General features: G+C 43.3%; 1 protein-coding gene across 2 annotated transcripts in view; it reads left to right on the top strand.

The window, feature by feature from the left end:
* The window catches only part of Dock1 (dedicator of cytokinesis 1), a 495,662-nt gene that overhangs the window by 189,643 nt on the left and 289,490 nt on the right, over positions 1 to 16,529 (top strand). For both annotated transcript variants that reach the window (XM_040752573.1, XM_040752578.1), the window contains exons 26-27: positions 8,073 to 8,200; positions 9,618 to 9,713. In XM_040752573.1, coding sequence (XP_040608507.1) covers positions 8,073 to 8,200; positions 9,618 to 9,713 — 224 coding nt within the window. The remainder of the gene's footprint in view (positions 1 to 8,072; positions 8,201 to 9,617; positions 9,714 to 16,529) is intronic.

Here is a 16,529-nt window from a genome sequence, read left to right as displayed (position 1 = left end):
AGCACATTACTCAGTGTTCATAAAAATGAATGCTTTAAATGGACAAATTCATTCTCATTTTTGTGTCTTATTTTTATGTAGAGCTGTAATGGGGTTATAGACGGATATTCTGCTTGGACATTTATAAGCCGATGATGCCTGTTGAATACCTTTTATAAAGATTAATATTTTCTACTCTGTGCCCATTACCAGAGCATTAATCATCCTAGCTTTGGCCCTCACAGCTGCAGATGAGCAGATGTTAATGATTGGAGTCTGTGATCGTTGCAGGACATGGTGAGGGGAGAGCATGGCAGGTGGGTGGTGTCATCCCCATTACAATTTGTATGGAATGTGGGTCCATAGCAATGTTGTTCCCTTGCTTGTGTTCTGAATTGAGCTGCCCTCCTTGGTCTCTGTATTTGGCAGAAATAGATAGGACAGTTTTGCCTCCAGAGGTTACTGACAGGTACCAAGAAGTCCTGGGCTCTCCTGTGATGGGGTCCTGGTCATAGAGAGCTGTGACCTTGACTCATTTACTAAAGTGAAGAACTGCAAAACTCTTCCTCATCTGCTTCCTTTATCCTTAGCCTTTGCTTCCTGTAGAAGCAGAACAAGAGCCTTGGGTGTCATTTTAAATTCCCTAGGCCTCAGCAAATGTAGTTTGAAGCAATGCAAGTCAGTCACGTATTTTATCCAAAATGTCACTGTAGTGTGAATTCTATCTAAAACTCACTAATGCCATGCTTTATATTCTTTTATCCATGCTGAGCCTGAGCAGTTCATTGTGTTGTAACTTATAGCACAATTTAAATGCTAAATTCTTACTCTATCAGAGACCCTGGATCTTTAGTTTTCAGTGTATAATACAATTTATTATTCTTAACAGTTGTTTGCAGTAACTAGATGAAAAACCACTTTTAAACATTTGAACTTGCAATTCATTTATTATAATTAAATCTAGTTCTGTGGTTGTAAACATACACATTTAGAAGGCAGTTTGACAAGATGACCATTTAGCAAAAATAGCAATAAAATGTTCTGCCCTAGGGCCAGTTGCCTCCCAGCCTTGGACTTTTGACCAGAATTACAGTACTAGTCATGAAATTCCCTCCTGTCAATTCCAAAGAGAAAGCAGCTAGCCACTCCATAATAGTGTCGTCATTATTGCACCAGTGGCTGCATCTTAACAGAAGGGTTGGTGTTGTAGCATTAAGAGACAGCCAAAACTCTCCTAGAGGTTGGAGAGATGTTCCGGAAGCCCCCCCCCCCTTACTGAGGATATTTTGGAAATTGTTAGCTGCTGGAGGAAGTCAGTCATTCTTTGAGGGTGTGGTCCCTGGCAGCTTTCCAGTGATCCAATGATGCCCCACACCCATGCACATATGGGCAGTGCTAATTGTACTGAGTGCCTTTGCCGTTCTTCTATTGCTGTGAAGAGATATCACGATGAAGGAAATTCTCATAAATTAAAACTTTTATTTGGGGGATTACTTATAGTTTCAGAGGGTTAGTCCATGATTATCATGGTGGCATGCCTGGAGGAGCTGAGAACTTCCATCTTTATCCATAGGCAAGCACACAGAGGAGGCAGAGGTGTGGTATAGGCTTTTAACACCTCACTGTCCACTCCCCAGAACCACACCTACTTCAACAAGGCCATACTTTCTACGTTTGCCCAAACTGTTCCACTAGCTGGGGATCTTGTATTCAAACATACGAACCCACAGGGACCATTCATCTCACAAAAAGGAAGAAGATATAAAGTTAGGAGAGAGAGCTGCTGGGGGTAATAGTGAGAGGGGAGGGATGGGGATAGGACATATATGGTCATATTTTACAGCTTACACATATGACATTCTGAAAGGATAAACAAATGATATCCAGTTTCCAGTTCAAATTCCTTTCCAGTGACCACCATCCTGGATTGTGTAGCCATAAAGTACTTGTTCTAATGAATCTTGTATTGCACCTTTTCTGTTGTCTGTAAGAGCTGGTGTTTGCTCGTGCTCACTACCTCCTAAGCACAGGCATCGCATCCCTAGCTCTCAGGATGAACTGTGGAGGTGTCCGGCTGCAGTGTCCTTTCATAGACAGGAAAATCGGGGGCCTGCAGCAGTAAGTACTATGCACAAGATTCACAGAGGGACCAGGTGGACTTCATCATTGCTATTATTGTCATTTTCATGTAATCTTCAAATTACAAGATTTTTTATTCAGATACAATTTGCATGCTATTCAAAGAGTATAATTCAGGCTCCCCCCCCCCTTAGTTCAGTCACAGAGTGAAATAGTGGAGTAACTCTCACACTCTTCACTTCCAAGATATTTACTTCCAAGTGTTACACTGTTAACAGCAAGGCCCCAATCTCCTTCCCTTACTGCTGGCAGCCCTACTCTATCTTTTTTGAGATGAAGTCTCGCATAGCCTGGGCTAGCCAAGAATTCCACTCACAAATGCCAGGAAGACAAGCGTGAACCACCATGGCTGATTTTATTTGATGCTGGAGATTGAGCTCAGGGCCTTCTACATGCTAGACAAACAATCTGGCTGCATCTCGGCCCTATGTTTTGTTTTCTATGTTTTTTGTTTTGTTTCATTTTCTGTGCTGTGATTGAACATGCATACTAGACAAGAAGTCATTGTTTTTATTTTTAATTTTTATTAAAATTAAGTTTGTGGTAAACGTGGTGTTTTGGATTGATGTTTTTCAAGGGTGTCTTGTGTTGTGACTGATACTTTCCTATTACACTCTTTATCCCCTTTCTCTTCTTGCTAATTATCTTCCCCTTCCCAAAATAACTCCACTATTTTAATGTCATATGTGCATGTATGCATTATGATTTTATTATTTCTTTACATATATGGATGAGCTTATCAAAAGCCTTTTTCAGACTCCATGTCATGAATAAGAGTATATCAGTCATTATGGGCTCTAGCATTCCAGAGTTTTCCAAAGGCTATGTGTCAGTGATTGATTTAAAACATGTAAAATGTGTTTTTCTTTTAAAATACACTTCATTTTTAAAAAAATTGTGCTTGGGAATGGGTTCAGTCTATTTTTTTTGTTTTATTAGCTTTCTAGATATAAGTTTCTGTTTGTGTGACAGGATATTCCACATGCCCAGTGGGAATGTTCTTTATGTGGCAGGAGAGTTTCTGCCTCAGCTTCCAGATGCTATAAAACCCTTTCCTGCAGGTGTGTACCTCCATCCATGATGTAGTGTATACTTGTGGACTCCGCTATGATTTACAATTTCATAAGAACATTTAACTTCTGTAGATTGAAATACACATTAAGAAAAGACTCATTAAACATGAAGGTTTTTTATGAATGTGGTATAGTATGTGGTTATAACTCCAGTATTTGGGTAATTGAGATAGGGTTATGAGTTTGAGTCTAGCCTGGGTTACATAGACAGACCTTGTCTCAAAAAAATTTTTTTTGTTTTTGTAATGCCCTGGTTTGGAAGCAGGAAGCAGAGTAGCTAATGTGTGGGTGGGTTCATTCTAAGGTGATTCTAAGGCATTAATGTTCCTGGTGTGTACATTCATTCAGAGTGCCTCACCTGGTACAATACAAATGACACATGATAATACAGATTATAATTTTAACAGCTACTGTTCGTTAAGTCCTGGGAATAGTGCTGGGCAGTAAATCTGCCTTTAATCACATGCACTTTAGCTTCCATGCCCTCCTCATGTACTTGCATAGTAAGGAAGTCAGCACACACAAGCATGCCCTCTCATTTAGCTGTGTGCTGTTGTCCAGACTGGCTTGGAAGCCATCCAGTAAAACTGGATCCCCAGGAAAGTGGACGTGCTCTTGTTGAGGCATGTTTGTCCTTCAGCTGTCTGCCAAGGATGGGGCTGGGCTGCTGTGGACAGCAGGGCCTTCCTCACCACTTAGCAGGTGCGAATTGCTGTGGTTCACAGATGGAATGAATGTATGTGGAGGTACATACTAACTAACTTTCCTCTAAGGGAGAGAAACCTGCACACACACACACACACACACACACACACACACACACACACACACACACATTCTCTCTCTCTCTCTCTCTCTCTCTCTGTCTGTCTCTCTCTCACCCTCTCTCTCACCCTCTCTCTGGCCTTAGTTTATATGCTGAGATTATTCCTGTTAAATGGAACAGGAAACTGCTCTCACAGAGTTCACCTTCTACTGGTGATGAGGCATAGGGGCAGGGAACATAGTTAAGGCAGTCAGTGTTTGTGGTGATTCATGAGTTTGGACCTGGAAGTGTTGAGCATGACTCCTTTGCCTCTGACTCTGGTCCCCCAAAAGATGTGTTTCTTCCTTTGAGGATGTGTAGTGGGATTTCTGATGCATTGGTGATGGGCAATGCTTCAAGCCACTCTCTATTTTTGGAGGTTTGTCCCAAATCCCTGGTTTGGACAAAGTGGCTTCTGGCCATCTGGCAAATCTTGCAGACCTACTGATCTATCTGGTGGGTCTGTCTGTCTGTGTTCAGATGTGGAACTGAATGCAGACAGAATTTTCTGGTAGTGGTGGTGCTGGCCCTGCAGACCTTTCCTAGTGGCTAGTGCTTTGTGGCAAGTCCTCCCTCAGATACCATCTCCTTTCTTCACAGTTACTGTATATCCCATTTTCCCTGCACAGCTTGACAATCATCTGTCAGCAAGGATAGCCAGTGATTTCATCTCCTCAGGGAGCTGAGCAAAGGGAATTGTTCTAATATGGTATTATTATTATTATTATTATTATTGTATTTTGTTTGCTTGACACAATGTAACCCAGGGTAGCCTGACTTTCATTAAGTAACCAGACAGACTTGAACTCACAACTGTCCTCTTGTTTTGCCTTCTGAGGATGGCATTACAAATGTGAGTTTTAATGGGCGGTGGTGGCACACACCTTTAATCCCAGCACTAGGAAGGCAGAGGCAGGTGGATCTCTGTGAGTTCGAGACCAGCCTGATCTACAAGAACTAGTTCCAGGACAGCCTCCAAAAACACAGAAACCCTGTCTCAATAAACCAAAATAAAAAAGCAAAACAAAACAAAAACCAAATGTGAGTCTTCGAATCCAGCTGGAAATATCTTTAAACATGACCAACTGTCCTTGGAGTTGCTTCTTACCAAGGCAGACAACATGACAGATGACGAAGCCTATGACACCTGGGAGCTGGGCAAGTGGCAGGTGCTCCTGTGAGGGAGGCAAACATGGTGGGTAGTGTCTGTCTGCCTGAGCTGGTCATGCAGACTTGCCTCCTTCACCCTGAGGTAATAGTGTCAGACGGAACTGGCACACTGTCTTGGCTCTGAGAACAGTGTAGTCCACTACTGCTTTCCCAGTGCAACATATAAATGGGGCCAACGGATGGGACTTAGGCCAGGACATCTGGTCCCAGAGCCTAAAGGGCCAGCTCTGACAACCATTCAGAGACACAGCCTTCCTCTAGCTGTGCTGGCCAGCTCACAAGGCTTTCTACCCATTAGGCCTTAGCATATTGGTTCTCAACCTTCCTAAAGCTGTGACCTTTAAGACAGTCCCTCATGTTGTGATGCCCCCCCAACCATAAAATTATTTTTGTTGCTACTGTAATTTTACTAATGCTATGAATTATAATGTAAATGTCTGTGTTTTCCTATGGTCTTGGGCAACCTCTGTGAAAGGTCATTTGATTCCCAAAGGGGTGGTGACACACAGGTTGAGAACCACTGCCTCAGCAGTTCTGCCTTTTCTATCTGAGATCTCTTGGAAATTCACATGACCTCCAGAGTGGTGGCAGTCATGTGAATTGTAACCAGATGGACAGGCATAGATCAGGTCTTGCTCTTTGTTGACTTCTGCCCATAGGGGGTCATGTGTTCCCAGTGGAAGTGAAGGAGGGCTCAACTAGAGGCATTAAATTGGGGCTCCCTGCAGAGCCCAGCATGAAGGGTGGGGCATGGACACTGTTCTCCAAGGGATCCTTCTAGGACACTGTTTGGAGGGTTGCTCTGTACTAGGTGTTACATATGGCAAGAGGCAGCAGGTAAGCATAAATGTGGGTGGATATAGCTGTGAACATTGAGGTTCCATGGCAAAGGCATCTGGGGCTGTTTTGTTCTTGATAGTCATTTTCTTGTACTGTTCCCCTTGGAAGGTCTGTCTTTGGGCAGTTCTCACATCGGTGCTATCTCCTGAGTGAAGGCATACCTTGGCATGTTGGAGCATGTCTCTGAAGCCCAAAGGGCATAATCCTCCCATCAGGGTCATCGGGAAGGATAGGTGAAGCCACAGGGATGAAGTCTTCCTGACACCGGAAACCCAGACACAAAGGAGCCAACGTGCTGGCTTGGACAATACCCTTGCTGTGTGCTGTGCCCTCTGCCCCTGGCTTTGTGCAGGATTCTACACAACTCCTGCTGTTATTCCAACAGTTCTGGCCTGCAGTGTTTATTGTATTATACATTACATCTGCACAGGGGATGATTATTAAAATATAGTGTCAGCAAGTGAAGGCACATATTCTCTTTGGATTACTTAGGTTTCCATTTTGCTTTTATCTCATGACCAAATATCTGGCAATAATCAACTTAATGGAGTAAAGTTTTATTTTGTCCCACTTCTGGAGGGAGCAATGGTGGCAGGAACAGCTCTAGCTGTCACTCCTCACTACCTCACATTTCAGTAGAACAGGAAGCAAAAGCTGGGAATCCTGGCTCATCTGGCTTTTTAACTGTTTGCATTCTTATTCACTCCAGGACCCTAACTCATGGGATGCCATCACCCATAATCAGAGTGACTCTTCCATCCCCAGTTACGGCTATCTGGAGAAACCCTCACTGACACTTCAGAGATGTGTTGTTGAGGCTATCTGCACCAGTCCATACTTCTTCCAGTACATGGAATTCTTCCTAGTCTCTCCCTAAGGGAGAAGATCCAAGTGGGATTTGTGAATGCCCTGATTGAGCTACCTACATGTGTCCCACAGGGAGACCATGGGGCAGATGGGCCTGTGTTCTTTCTGTTTCTCCCTGCTCTGTGTCTCTCATTAAACTGTTGACCTTGGGAATGTTCACTGTATGTGTTTGAGAACAGAGTGTATTTCCAAATGTGTAGAGGAGCCCTTCCCTAGCTATGTGTGATTTCTTTTCCTTTCCATAAAAAACTCACATATGTTAATGCAAAGCATGCTTTTATGTATCATTAATGTCGTAAATCCTAAAATGTACAATCCTGAAAACCAGCTACATCTATTTTCTGTTGCAGAGCTCTGCTTCTTGCCTGCTTTTCATCTTAAAGGGGGCAATGATGGCTGGGCTGGTGTCAGAAGAAGGGACTGTAAACAGGAAGGTCATTTTGGAAGTGGATGCTGCCAGGATTCAGTTCATTTTCCAGACTGGAAGAGACAATTAGTAATTGCATTTCACCATCAACCTGAGCCCACATTGTTCTTCTGTTTATGTTCTGGATATTCTGGCTATGTTCTTAACTAAACCAAACATGAAAATACAAGCCTTCTTTGACCTGGTCCTCAACTCCTAAGTTTCTGTTTACAGTTCTGTTTCTCTGCCCCTGATTTCTGTCTTCTCATTCCTGCCTCTTCAGTCTACTCCAGGGAGCTTGTCTGGGAAGGAAGGCCTGTACACCACTGTCCCATCCCCAAGTTCGGCTCTTTCTCTTAAGAAAGAGGATCCTGTCTGCTTGTTCTAGGAAATGACTGGAAATCTGCAGTTAGAATAGTTTTTGTTGGAGTAAGTACTCCTTTTACTGTTGCAAATCAATGGATTGAAAGTAAGAGACACTAGTAGATAAGCCTTCACACATGCAACTGCAGGGAATGTTCAACTGTGAGGGATGTGTGTTTATATATGATATGCATGCTTTGACTTGTATGTTTACACAAAGTCCTGCAAATACATGCAGGTATCCATCTATGAATGACTGACAGCATTAGAAATGGCTTCCTGGTGGTCAAGCCATTAGGCTCTGCAGCTGTCAGTTTCCATTCTGCACCTTGTGAATCAGATACTTGAGAGGACACATGGGATTCTTGCAGACCGACTTGAGGGATTCCTTGGTGCCTCCTATTGACTGACAATCCTGTGTTCTGTGCAGACTGCAGAGAGATCCTGCTCCCCATGATGACAGACCAGCTCAAGTACCACCTGGAGAGGCAGGAGGACCTGGAGGCATGCTGCCAGCTGCTCAGCAACATCCTGGAGGTGCTCTATCGGAAGGATGTGGTGAGTCATGGGGATCAGACCATGGAAAGCCTCACCCACCTTGCCCAAGCCTTGGAAACATGCTACAAACAGAAGTGCTTTGTTGAAAAAGCAGCGGCCTTCATTTTCAGCCTTTCTCTCTGTAGAGTTTTACCCTTGAATTATTTTTATTTATGTGTTTGTCATGACTTTTACATTGCAACATTCACCCCATCTGAATTGAAATTAAGTTTTCGTCTTCCTGTGTTTTCTTGGCAAGATGTTTTCCAAGGCCAAAGTTGTCATCCTTCAGGTCAGATAAAGGCTGTAGGGCTGATTACCCATCCCCTTCCTTGTAATTCTTACATTTATTAAGTGATACGTGAACCAAGCCACCGGTGTGCTTCCAGCAGCTCTCTGCTCTGCGCTTCACAGGTAGAAGCTTCCAGAGCTTTCTGTAGGTACAGCAAGCTTCTTGCTTTCAGCTGGGCAAGATAGAAATTAGAAAACAGAGCAAGGGGAATGTTGGTGTTCATTTGACTTTATTCTTTCCCCACTTTTTATTCAGCCCAGGGTTCCACCCATAGGTGGTTCTCACCCTCTCAGATAATCCTCTGTGGAAACACCCACAGTCCAAGCTTTACCTTTCTAATGCCCTATGTATTTTTATTCTGGTGGAGTTGACAATGATGATTAACTATTCCATTCCCCGGATCAGATATGTCAACTCCTGGATGATGGGATGGCTCCAACTTATTAGGGGTGTGAGGCTTCCCAGAGTTTGGATGTCTTTCTCAGGACCAGCCTCCATGCTCCCCTGATAGGTACATTGCATTTCTCAGAGAAAATCTGGGGTACAGAGCTTGTAGGGCAACCTCAAGGAAGCTCTTATGCCTATGCAGAGACCAGATGCCTGCCTACTCAAGTCATGTACATGGAAGAGAATCTACCATCCCTCTTCATGTTAAACCAGGGAATAAATTCTCCCTAATGGAAAACCCCATGGCACTGTGAATTTTAGATAATTTGCTGTACTGGTACTAAAACATTCTATTCTGTGAGCAGTTAAGTTATCGGGATGTGACACGCAGAGCAGTCAGTGCTGTTATCTGCCTGCCTTCCGTTTACAGATGGCCAAGCATCTCTGGAAGACTAATTGGCGGTCTCACCAGGGATCATAAACATTATATTGTTTAAATGGAGTTGCCTTTAGTTTTAAGGTTTGCTTAAATTAATTTACTATGATGATATAACAAATTATCTTTAATGGGCTATAATTAATAAAAGGCCTCAAGTTTTCTTCAGGAAGACATTTGCTTTTGACAAAGACCATTCTTCATCTCGTTAAGGGTTATAATTGATTGACTATACAGAGCAGCTGTATTCAGAGACAAGCGCTTGGGCTTGTGGGACCTTGATGGTCTGTGCTCTTGTCTTTTATTGGTGTCTCTTCCCCCAGGGGCCGACTCAGAGGCATGTCCAGATCATCATGGAGAAACTTCTCAGGACAGTGAACCGGACAGTCATTTCCATGGGGCGGGATTCGGAACTCATTGTAAGTGCCCAGCAAACACGTGCTTGCTTACATGAGGTCGTGTCTTCCTAAGAAGGCTATTCCCCAGACACCTGTCCCAGCTCTCCTCTCCTAGCTGCCACTGGGACATGAACTCACTTTCTTAAAAGGTAGCATGCAATTGAGACACAGTTTGTTCTGATTTTCATAATTCTAGAAGTGTCTGTCAAAGGGGAAGAGGACTTTAACCAACATGTCAGAGAGTGAAATGCTTGCAACTGGCTTTCTTATTACTACTTTTTGTCAAAGATGCGTCTTTTCTTCTAAGTCTTCACTCTCCTGGGAGTTTCTTTCTTTGTATTTATTATGTTGCAGGGACTCTTGATAACATTTTATGAGATACCTTAAAAAGTAACTGAGGAAATCCACCTTAGCAATTTGTTATCTAGTAGATGTATTCAATGGATCATTACTTGTGAAAGCTGATTTATTTTAAGAATGTTTTATCAAATTTCAATGGTCATTCTAAGTTGGTGTCATGGCAACTGGTGTGCAGAATTTGTCATCCTCATTCCCCAAAATGGTTAAATTTGGTTATTTAGGCATGAGACCCCTATGTTCTGCTTATTGTTTTTGTTTGTTTCTTTTGTTGTTGTTGTTGTTGTTTTTCGAGACAGGGTTTCTGTGAGGCTTTGGAGGCTGTCCTGAAACTAGCTCTTGTAGACCAGGCTGGTCTCAAACTCACAGAGATCCGCCTGCCTCTGCCTCCCGAGTGCTGGGATTAAAGGTGTGTGCCACCACCAACACCACCCGGCTCTGTTTATTGTTTTAATATAGCAAGTGCACATCCTTATTTAACTGCCTTGCTTTGTGGCCTCTCAGGAGAGGAAACAAAATTACTTCCTTAATTGAAGAAACAAGTTTTGTAGCCTTTTTACCTGCAACCAGGAAAGGCACATTTGTCTTCATCTGCGTGTGACCCTGATCCCTTCCATATATCTAGGGAATGAATAAATGAGGAGAAGCTGGAGGTTCACAGCTGTCCTAGCCCAGGCCCTGTGAGGTGTTTTGAAAGAAAATAGTCCCCAAAGTATGTGGCACTATTAGGAGGTGTAGCCTTGTTGAAGTAGGTATGGGATTGCTGGAGGAAGTTTGTCACTGTGGGGGTGAGTTTTGAGGTCTCAATTGCTCAAGCTTCCCTCAGTGTGACACTGAGACCACTTCCTGTTGATTTCTGATCAATATGTATCCAGCACCATGTCAGCCTGCAAGCTGCCATGCTCCCCGCCATGATGATAATGGACCAACCTCTGAACTATAAGCCACCACCTCAATTAAATATTTTCCTTTATAAGAATTGCCACGGTCATGGTATCTCTTCACAACAATAGAAACCATAACTAAGACCCCCTGTGTCCCTATTTACTGTCTTCAAAACACTGGGTATTATGTGGGTGAAGTATGCAGGTCGCTCAAAAGGGGCAACTGTGTACTTCTTTTTCCTGACTTCCTGGCCATGTTCAGATTTTCCTTGAATAAGCCTGCATAGTTAAAATTTGGGCTGTCACAGGTATGAATAAAGAAATAACAGGCTTTCATGTGAATTGGCTGTCACTTAAGTTGGGTTTTCCAGCATGACACTCTTCATGTGTTCCTATTTTGACTTTCTCAGGAACTGTATCCATCTCTGTATGTTCCAGTCAGTGTTGACTAAACCCATGAACAAGGCTGGGCATAGGCTCCAGTGTACCGAGGCTCCCTGTATTCAGGCTCTGGTGTACTTTGTGTATGCTTACATAGAAACTAGAAAAGATGCTCCAGGTAGAATGGATGGAGTATGACCTGAAGCCAAAGCAAGCATCATGTTGTGGCCCTTCTTAGAGTAGGCTGGCTTGAAGGCTTTCAGATGCTGCTGAGGTTTCAGCATCTGGTAAACTAGCCTTGACTCTGTCTAAGATAGAGGGACAGTATTCTCTTTGGCAGAATTTAAAACCAGTTTTTACTCTGGTTAGGGAGACAGTACTGTCTCTGGCCAAGGAAACACAGGTTCTGTTTGTGTTTAGGGAACGTGGTCCTACCTTTAGTTGTGGACACATTGTAGGACACTAACTGAGCTACTTCACTGTGGCTAGGGACTCTGTCTTAGAACTGTAGTCTTTTGGCTCATAGCCCCGACCAGCAGTTAAACCTGGGAAAGGCAGAAGAGAGGAGGCTTATAAAAGGTCACACGGGTACTTACGGTGGATGTGAGTGATTTTAAAGAGCACACAGAGCCTGATAAAGGGAAGAGTGCAGTGAGTGGAGCTCTCAGAATATGGGGTCCTAGCGTCTTTGGAATGTTTTCCTAGCTGAGTTCTAATGGTCATAGCAAGTTGTTGTTGACCACTTTAGCTGAGCATTAACTAATTTCTGGGGAAATTCCAGTTTATGGTCTACCCCATCCCACTACTACTGCCTAAACCACTATAAAATATTGGACCAGCACACCTGTAGTTCCTGGTTCTAGTGCCGACTTGTCTCAGTGTTGGCTGTGAGACCATGGTGGAGTGCTGATGGCTGTGGCCCACTTCAGCAGATATCAAAGAGTGATGAAAGCTCCCCTCTGGTTTCTGCCATAGTCATGTAGGCAGCTGCCCAGGGAAATAAGCCCTCTTTTATCCCTATGCAGTCTTCTACAGTTAGAATCCAGATGCTGGGTTGATGCTGAGTTTCATGATGGGTTAGTGTCCAAGCTTGGAGTAGCTCTTGTGTTTTAAGGACCACTTAACAATTCCTTGAGATGAATTCTTGACTGTTCTTAAGGTGGGTATGAAGACTGCCCCTCATCCTTTCCCTTCTGTAGCCACATCCACAGACAGCAGGTATCAGAGGTGCATGGCATTGTCAGGGAGTACCACATCCAGGGCCATCTACCATCTCCCTGACCTTCACAGAATTCTCCAGAAGTTAACTGGGGATTGAGGTCTTAAGCCAACTTCTGCTAGTTCTGAACATCTCAGATTAAAAAAGAATCAAAGACTCCTTTTGAATTTGTTCTATGAAACCAAGCTGTCATGGAAGAAATCACAAAAAGAAATATGAATGAGCTATAATTATTTAATACGTGATGACAGTGTCAAGATATCAAGAAGGATGTTGGCCATTTAAGATTTGAATTGTTGAGAAGTGTCTATCAGTCATCTGCCATCCCCGAGTCCCCTCTCTGCTGTCTGCTGAGTAGTGGGACAGCAGATCTTCCCCTGTGAGTGTGTGTCACCTTGGCATCCCTGCCTGTACCAGCTGGGGATGCATGCATTAACTTAATGCTACCCTGTTGCTCTGTGAATTTAGATTAGTGGAAGATCTTCACAAAAGTGTCCCTGGCAAGGGGGACAAAAGCTTCATCAGTGGGTCCTCTATGGTGAAAACAGAGCAGAAAATGGTTGACAAATCTGTTGTAGGTGAGCTGTATCATCCTATTGTGACCCAGAGATTTCCATCTTCTTGGGTCACTCACTTTGCATAACTATAGTGAAAATTGTATAACTGTGAATCAGCTGGAAAGTTATATGCGATTGCTCAAAATGGAGTTTATTTTTTAAATAGAACTTATTAAAAAATACTTCTGAGTAGATGCATTTCATTAAAAGACTTATTCTGTGACATTGTCAAAGTTGGTACAGGGAATGGGTCTACTTTTTCCATGGGGTGAGGATTTTCTGGGTGTTCAGTCTCTGCCTGGTTATATATTGTCTTAGGAGTGGGCAAGCTCACACCGAGGTGGACCAGCTGCACGAATACTGTACAGCCTCTTTTATGCATATCTGCAATGTTTTTATAGAAGCTGTGCTTTCCACTCTGTCGTGTGCCATTTGTTTAAGTTCATTGCATTTGAAGTGTCCATGGGAATGGTTTTCATACACAGGAAGATACTTCTTGATCCTAAATGTCATAATTAAGATAAAGCAGTAAATGAACTAATAAAATATAAACAAAATCCCTTCACTTGGCAGCTGTAGAATGGAAAGCATCTACATGCTGAGAACAGGCTATGCTGTAACCTTACTATTGAATTAAAGGGTCTTTTAAATCTTTGCTCCAGTTACAAGTTCTTTAAGACAAACCCTTGTGTGTTAAAAAAGTGGGTGTGGAGTATGGACCTGCCCTTGGCCTTACACATCTACAGCCACATCCCGCTGAAACAGGTGTCAGTGGTACAAGTCACCATCAGAGACTCTTTAGTTAATACTCAGTTTTGCATTAGGCCAGACTTTACAGTTTACTTTTCTCTTTCTCTTGGAAGCCTGTTGAGAGGAACAGGATGTGTGATACTATGCAGGGGCTTTTTACACTGGAGGCCAGATCAGCCATTTGGTATGACCTGGAGCTACACACATGCATCTTTCATGGATGAGCCCATGGCCAGAGAACAATGATTAACATGTGGGGATGTCCCTTCTCCTGCTGCATTAGCTGCTTGCTTCTTTCAAATGATTGGATTTACCTTCTGGTAATGAGTCTTTTAAGAATGTAATTGAGTGAGGACGATGGTTAAAGAATTTTCTATGGCCTGGGTACACACCAGAAGGCTGAAAATTACCAACTTTCTTAGGCAGAGATATGAGTGCTTCTAAGGAAAGAGTCCCCTGGGAAGTTCACAGAGGCAGGCTTAAGGGTGGAGAAAGTCTTTCTGGATTGTTCACTGACTGTGACCTTGGGAGCCTCTGCCTCAGCAATGGACAACAGAGATGGGCGCAGCATGTTTGATAGGGGCAGTGACAGCTTTGGTGTCGAGTTCACTAACATCCCAGGTCATTTATAAGGACTTGGGATGCTTCCCCATTTGGAAAGGAGGGTGTTCATTATAATTGTTACCCCAGGGAGGAGTTCCTTTTCGCTATGACTCAAACCAATTTTGTAACCAACCTATTACATCCCTCTGCATGAGCTTTGGTGTTGAGATGTGTATTTTCTTGGAGTTAAAGTATGAATGTGCTTTGAAAAGTTCTTACTTCATACAGTGCATTATAGATGCTTCAAATGGAGGGAACTTGACTTTTGAATACAACCATCATATCAGCTGTCCTTGGTGCCCTCCTGAAATTCACCCAAGTGTATGTATGTGTGTAAGCAATGACTTTGTAAGTTCATTTATATTTGCTGTTGGCAACGTGATCTTTCTTGTGTGTGTGTGTCTGTGTCTGTGTCTTGTTATTCCCACCAAGGTTGCTCACTATCCATGGGATTATAGCAGAGGAAATAGAAATCATGTCATTACCTGTGTAAAATTGTTGCATGTTCATACCAGATTGTGGAGGTACCATAATTATAAGGTGTTTAAAAGCTAATGAGTAGCTTTCACATGACCTGTGACCTGCCCTAACACATGCCCCACATTATGGCTTGATTAGTTTGTTAATTCACAAGACTGGATGATATTTCTGATCTTTGTGTTGTATAGGTGTTTTCTTACAATAAATGAGTTGGCTCTACACTTATCTGAGGCCAAAGGTATGAAAGGTCATTTTTGTAAGAGATGAAAAATGTGGGCAAGGGAAACTGTTGTTGCTGTGCTCTTGAGCTAACGTCACACCCATGAAACTGTCACCATGGGCGGTAACTGAAGCAGAGAAAAAAAAAAAAACTCCTGAAATCAGCCTGCCAGTGTGTGGGGGCACTTATACATTGGCATCCTGCTATCCGATGATGTGATGGAAGTTCATGGCTCTTGGTTGATTCTAATTCTTGCTCACTTCTGTGAAAGCCAACAAGGCAAAGTTTTTCATCTGATGGCACCGCTTCTCTCTCAGTGAATGGTCATCTGTGTGGGATATGCCAGGCCTGTCGTGGTCTACAAGGACATTGATGTTGCCTGGAATGTCCCTTCTTCTGCCTGTCTGGTTGAGGAGTTCTTTCAGCTGCTTTGTGACAACTGCTATGAAACCCTTGCACCTTATCTTCCTCAGTCAGCTATGCAGCAGAGACTAGTAATCATGAGGGCTGCACAGGAGCATGGATTTTTCTGGACATTGGATCCCTCCCCTTCAAACTTTGATGATCTTGTAGAATGGGTACCCTGGTGTTTATATGAGGAGTACTTTAAGATTCTAGAATTTGCCTCAATACATTGGGCCTCTCTCTTCCTTCTTCCCACAGCACTTGCCTTCATCTCCTTCATATCCACAAGGCAAATGTGGGGACAGTGAGGTCTCTGTCCACATCTGCAGTGACCTATGTTTGCAGATGGGCCATCTTCTCCCACAGGGGATGTAGGCAGCCTCTAGATACCTGGTGACATTGGGCTGGACTTAGCTGGTAAGGATGTACATCTATGCTGAAGTGATTGTTTCCCATTCAGAGGAGAGAGGAAAAAGAGCTAGTCGCTCTCCTTGGGACAGCGACCTACTTGATGGATGCTCTAGAGCAGTGGTTTTCAACCTTCCTAACTCTGTGACCCTTTAATTCAGTTCCTCATACTGTGGTGACTCCTGACCATAAAATTATTTTGTTGCTATTTCCTAACTCTAATTGTGCTACTGTTATGAATCATAAAGTAAATTATTTTGGAGACAGAGGTTTGCCAAGGGTGCCTCAAACCACAAGTTGAGAACCACTACTCTAGAGAGAAGCCACCCAATGTAGGCCATGGAAGGTGGCAGCATTGGGTGAATTTTGTAGTCTTGGAGGCTCTTTAAAATTAAACTCAAAGTGGGCACATGATACCATCAGCATGTGTGTACCCCTTCATACCTTAAAATGTTAACTTAATTTCCTAGTGGCCAAATCCATGTCAGGGTGCTGGGTAAACAATGCCAGAGCCGCCTTTCTGGGTCAGGGTTAGGGATGTAGGGAACACCCAGGGAACATGACAGTCTCATC

Source organism: Mesocricetus auratus, unplaced genomic scaffold, assembly GCF_017639785.1.
Source record: "Mesocricetus auratus isolate SY011 unplaced genomic scaffold, BCM_Maur_2.0 Super-Scaffold_4256, whole genome shotgun sequence".
Taxonomy (NCBI): Eukaryota; Metazoa; Chordata; class Mammalia; order Rodentia; family Cricetidae; genus Mesocricetus; species Mesocricetus auratus.
This window is presented reverse-complemented; position numbering and strand designations above follow the sequence as displayed.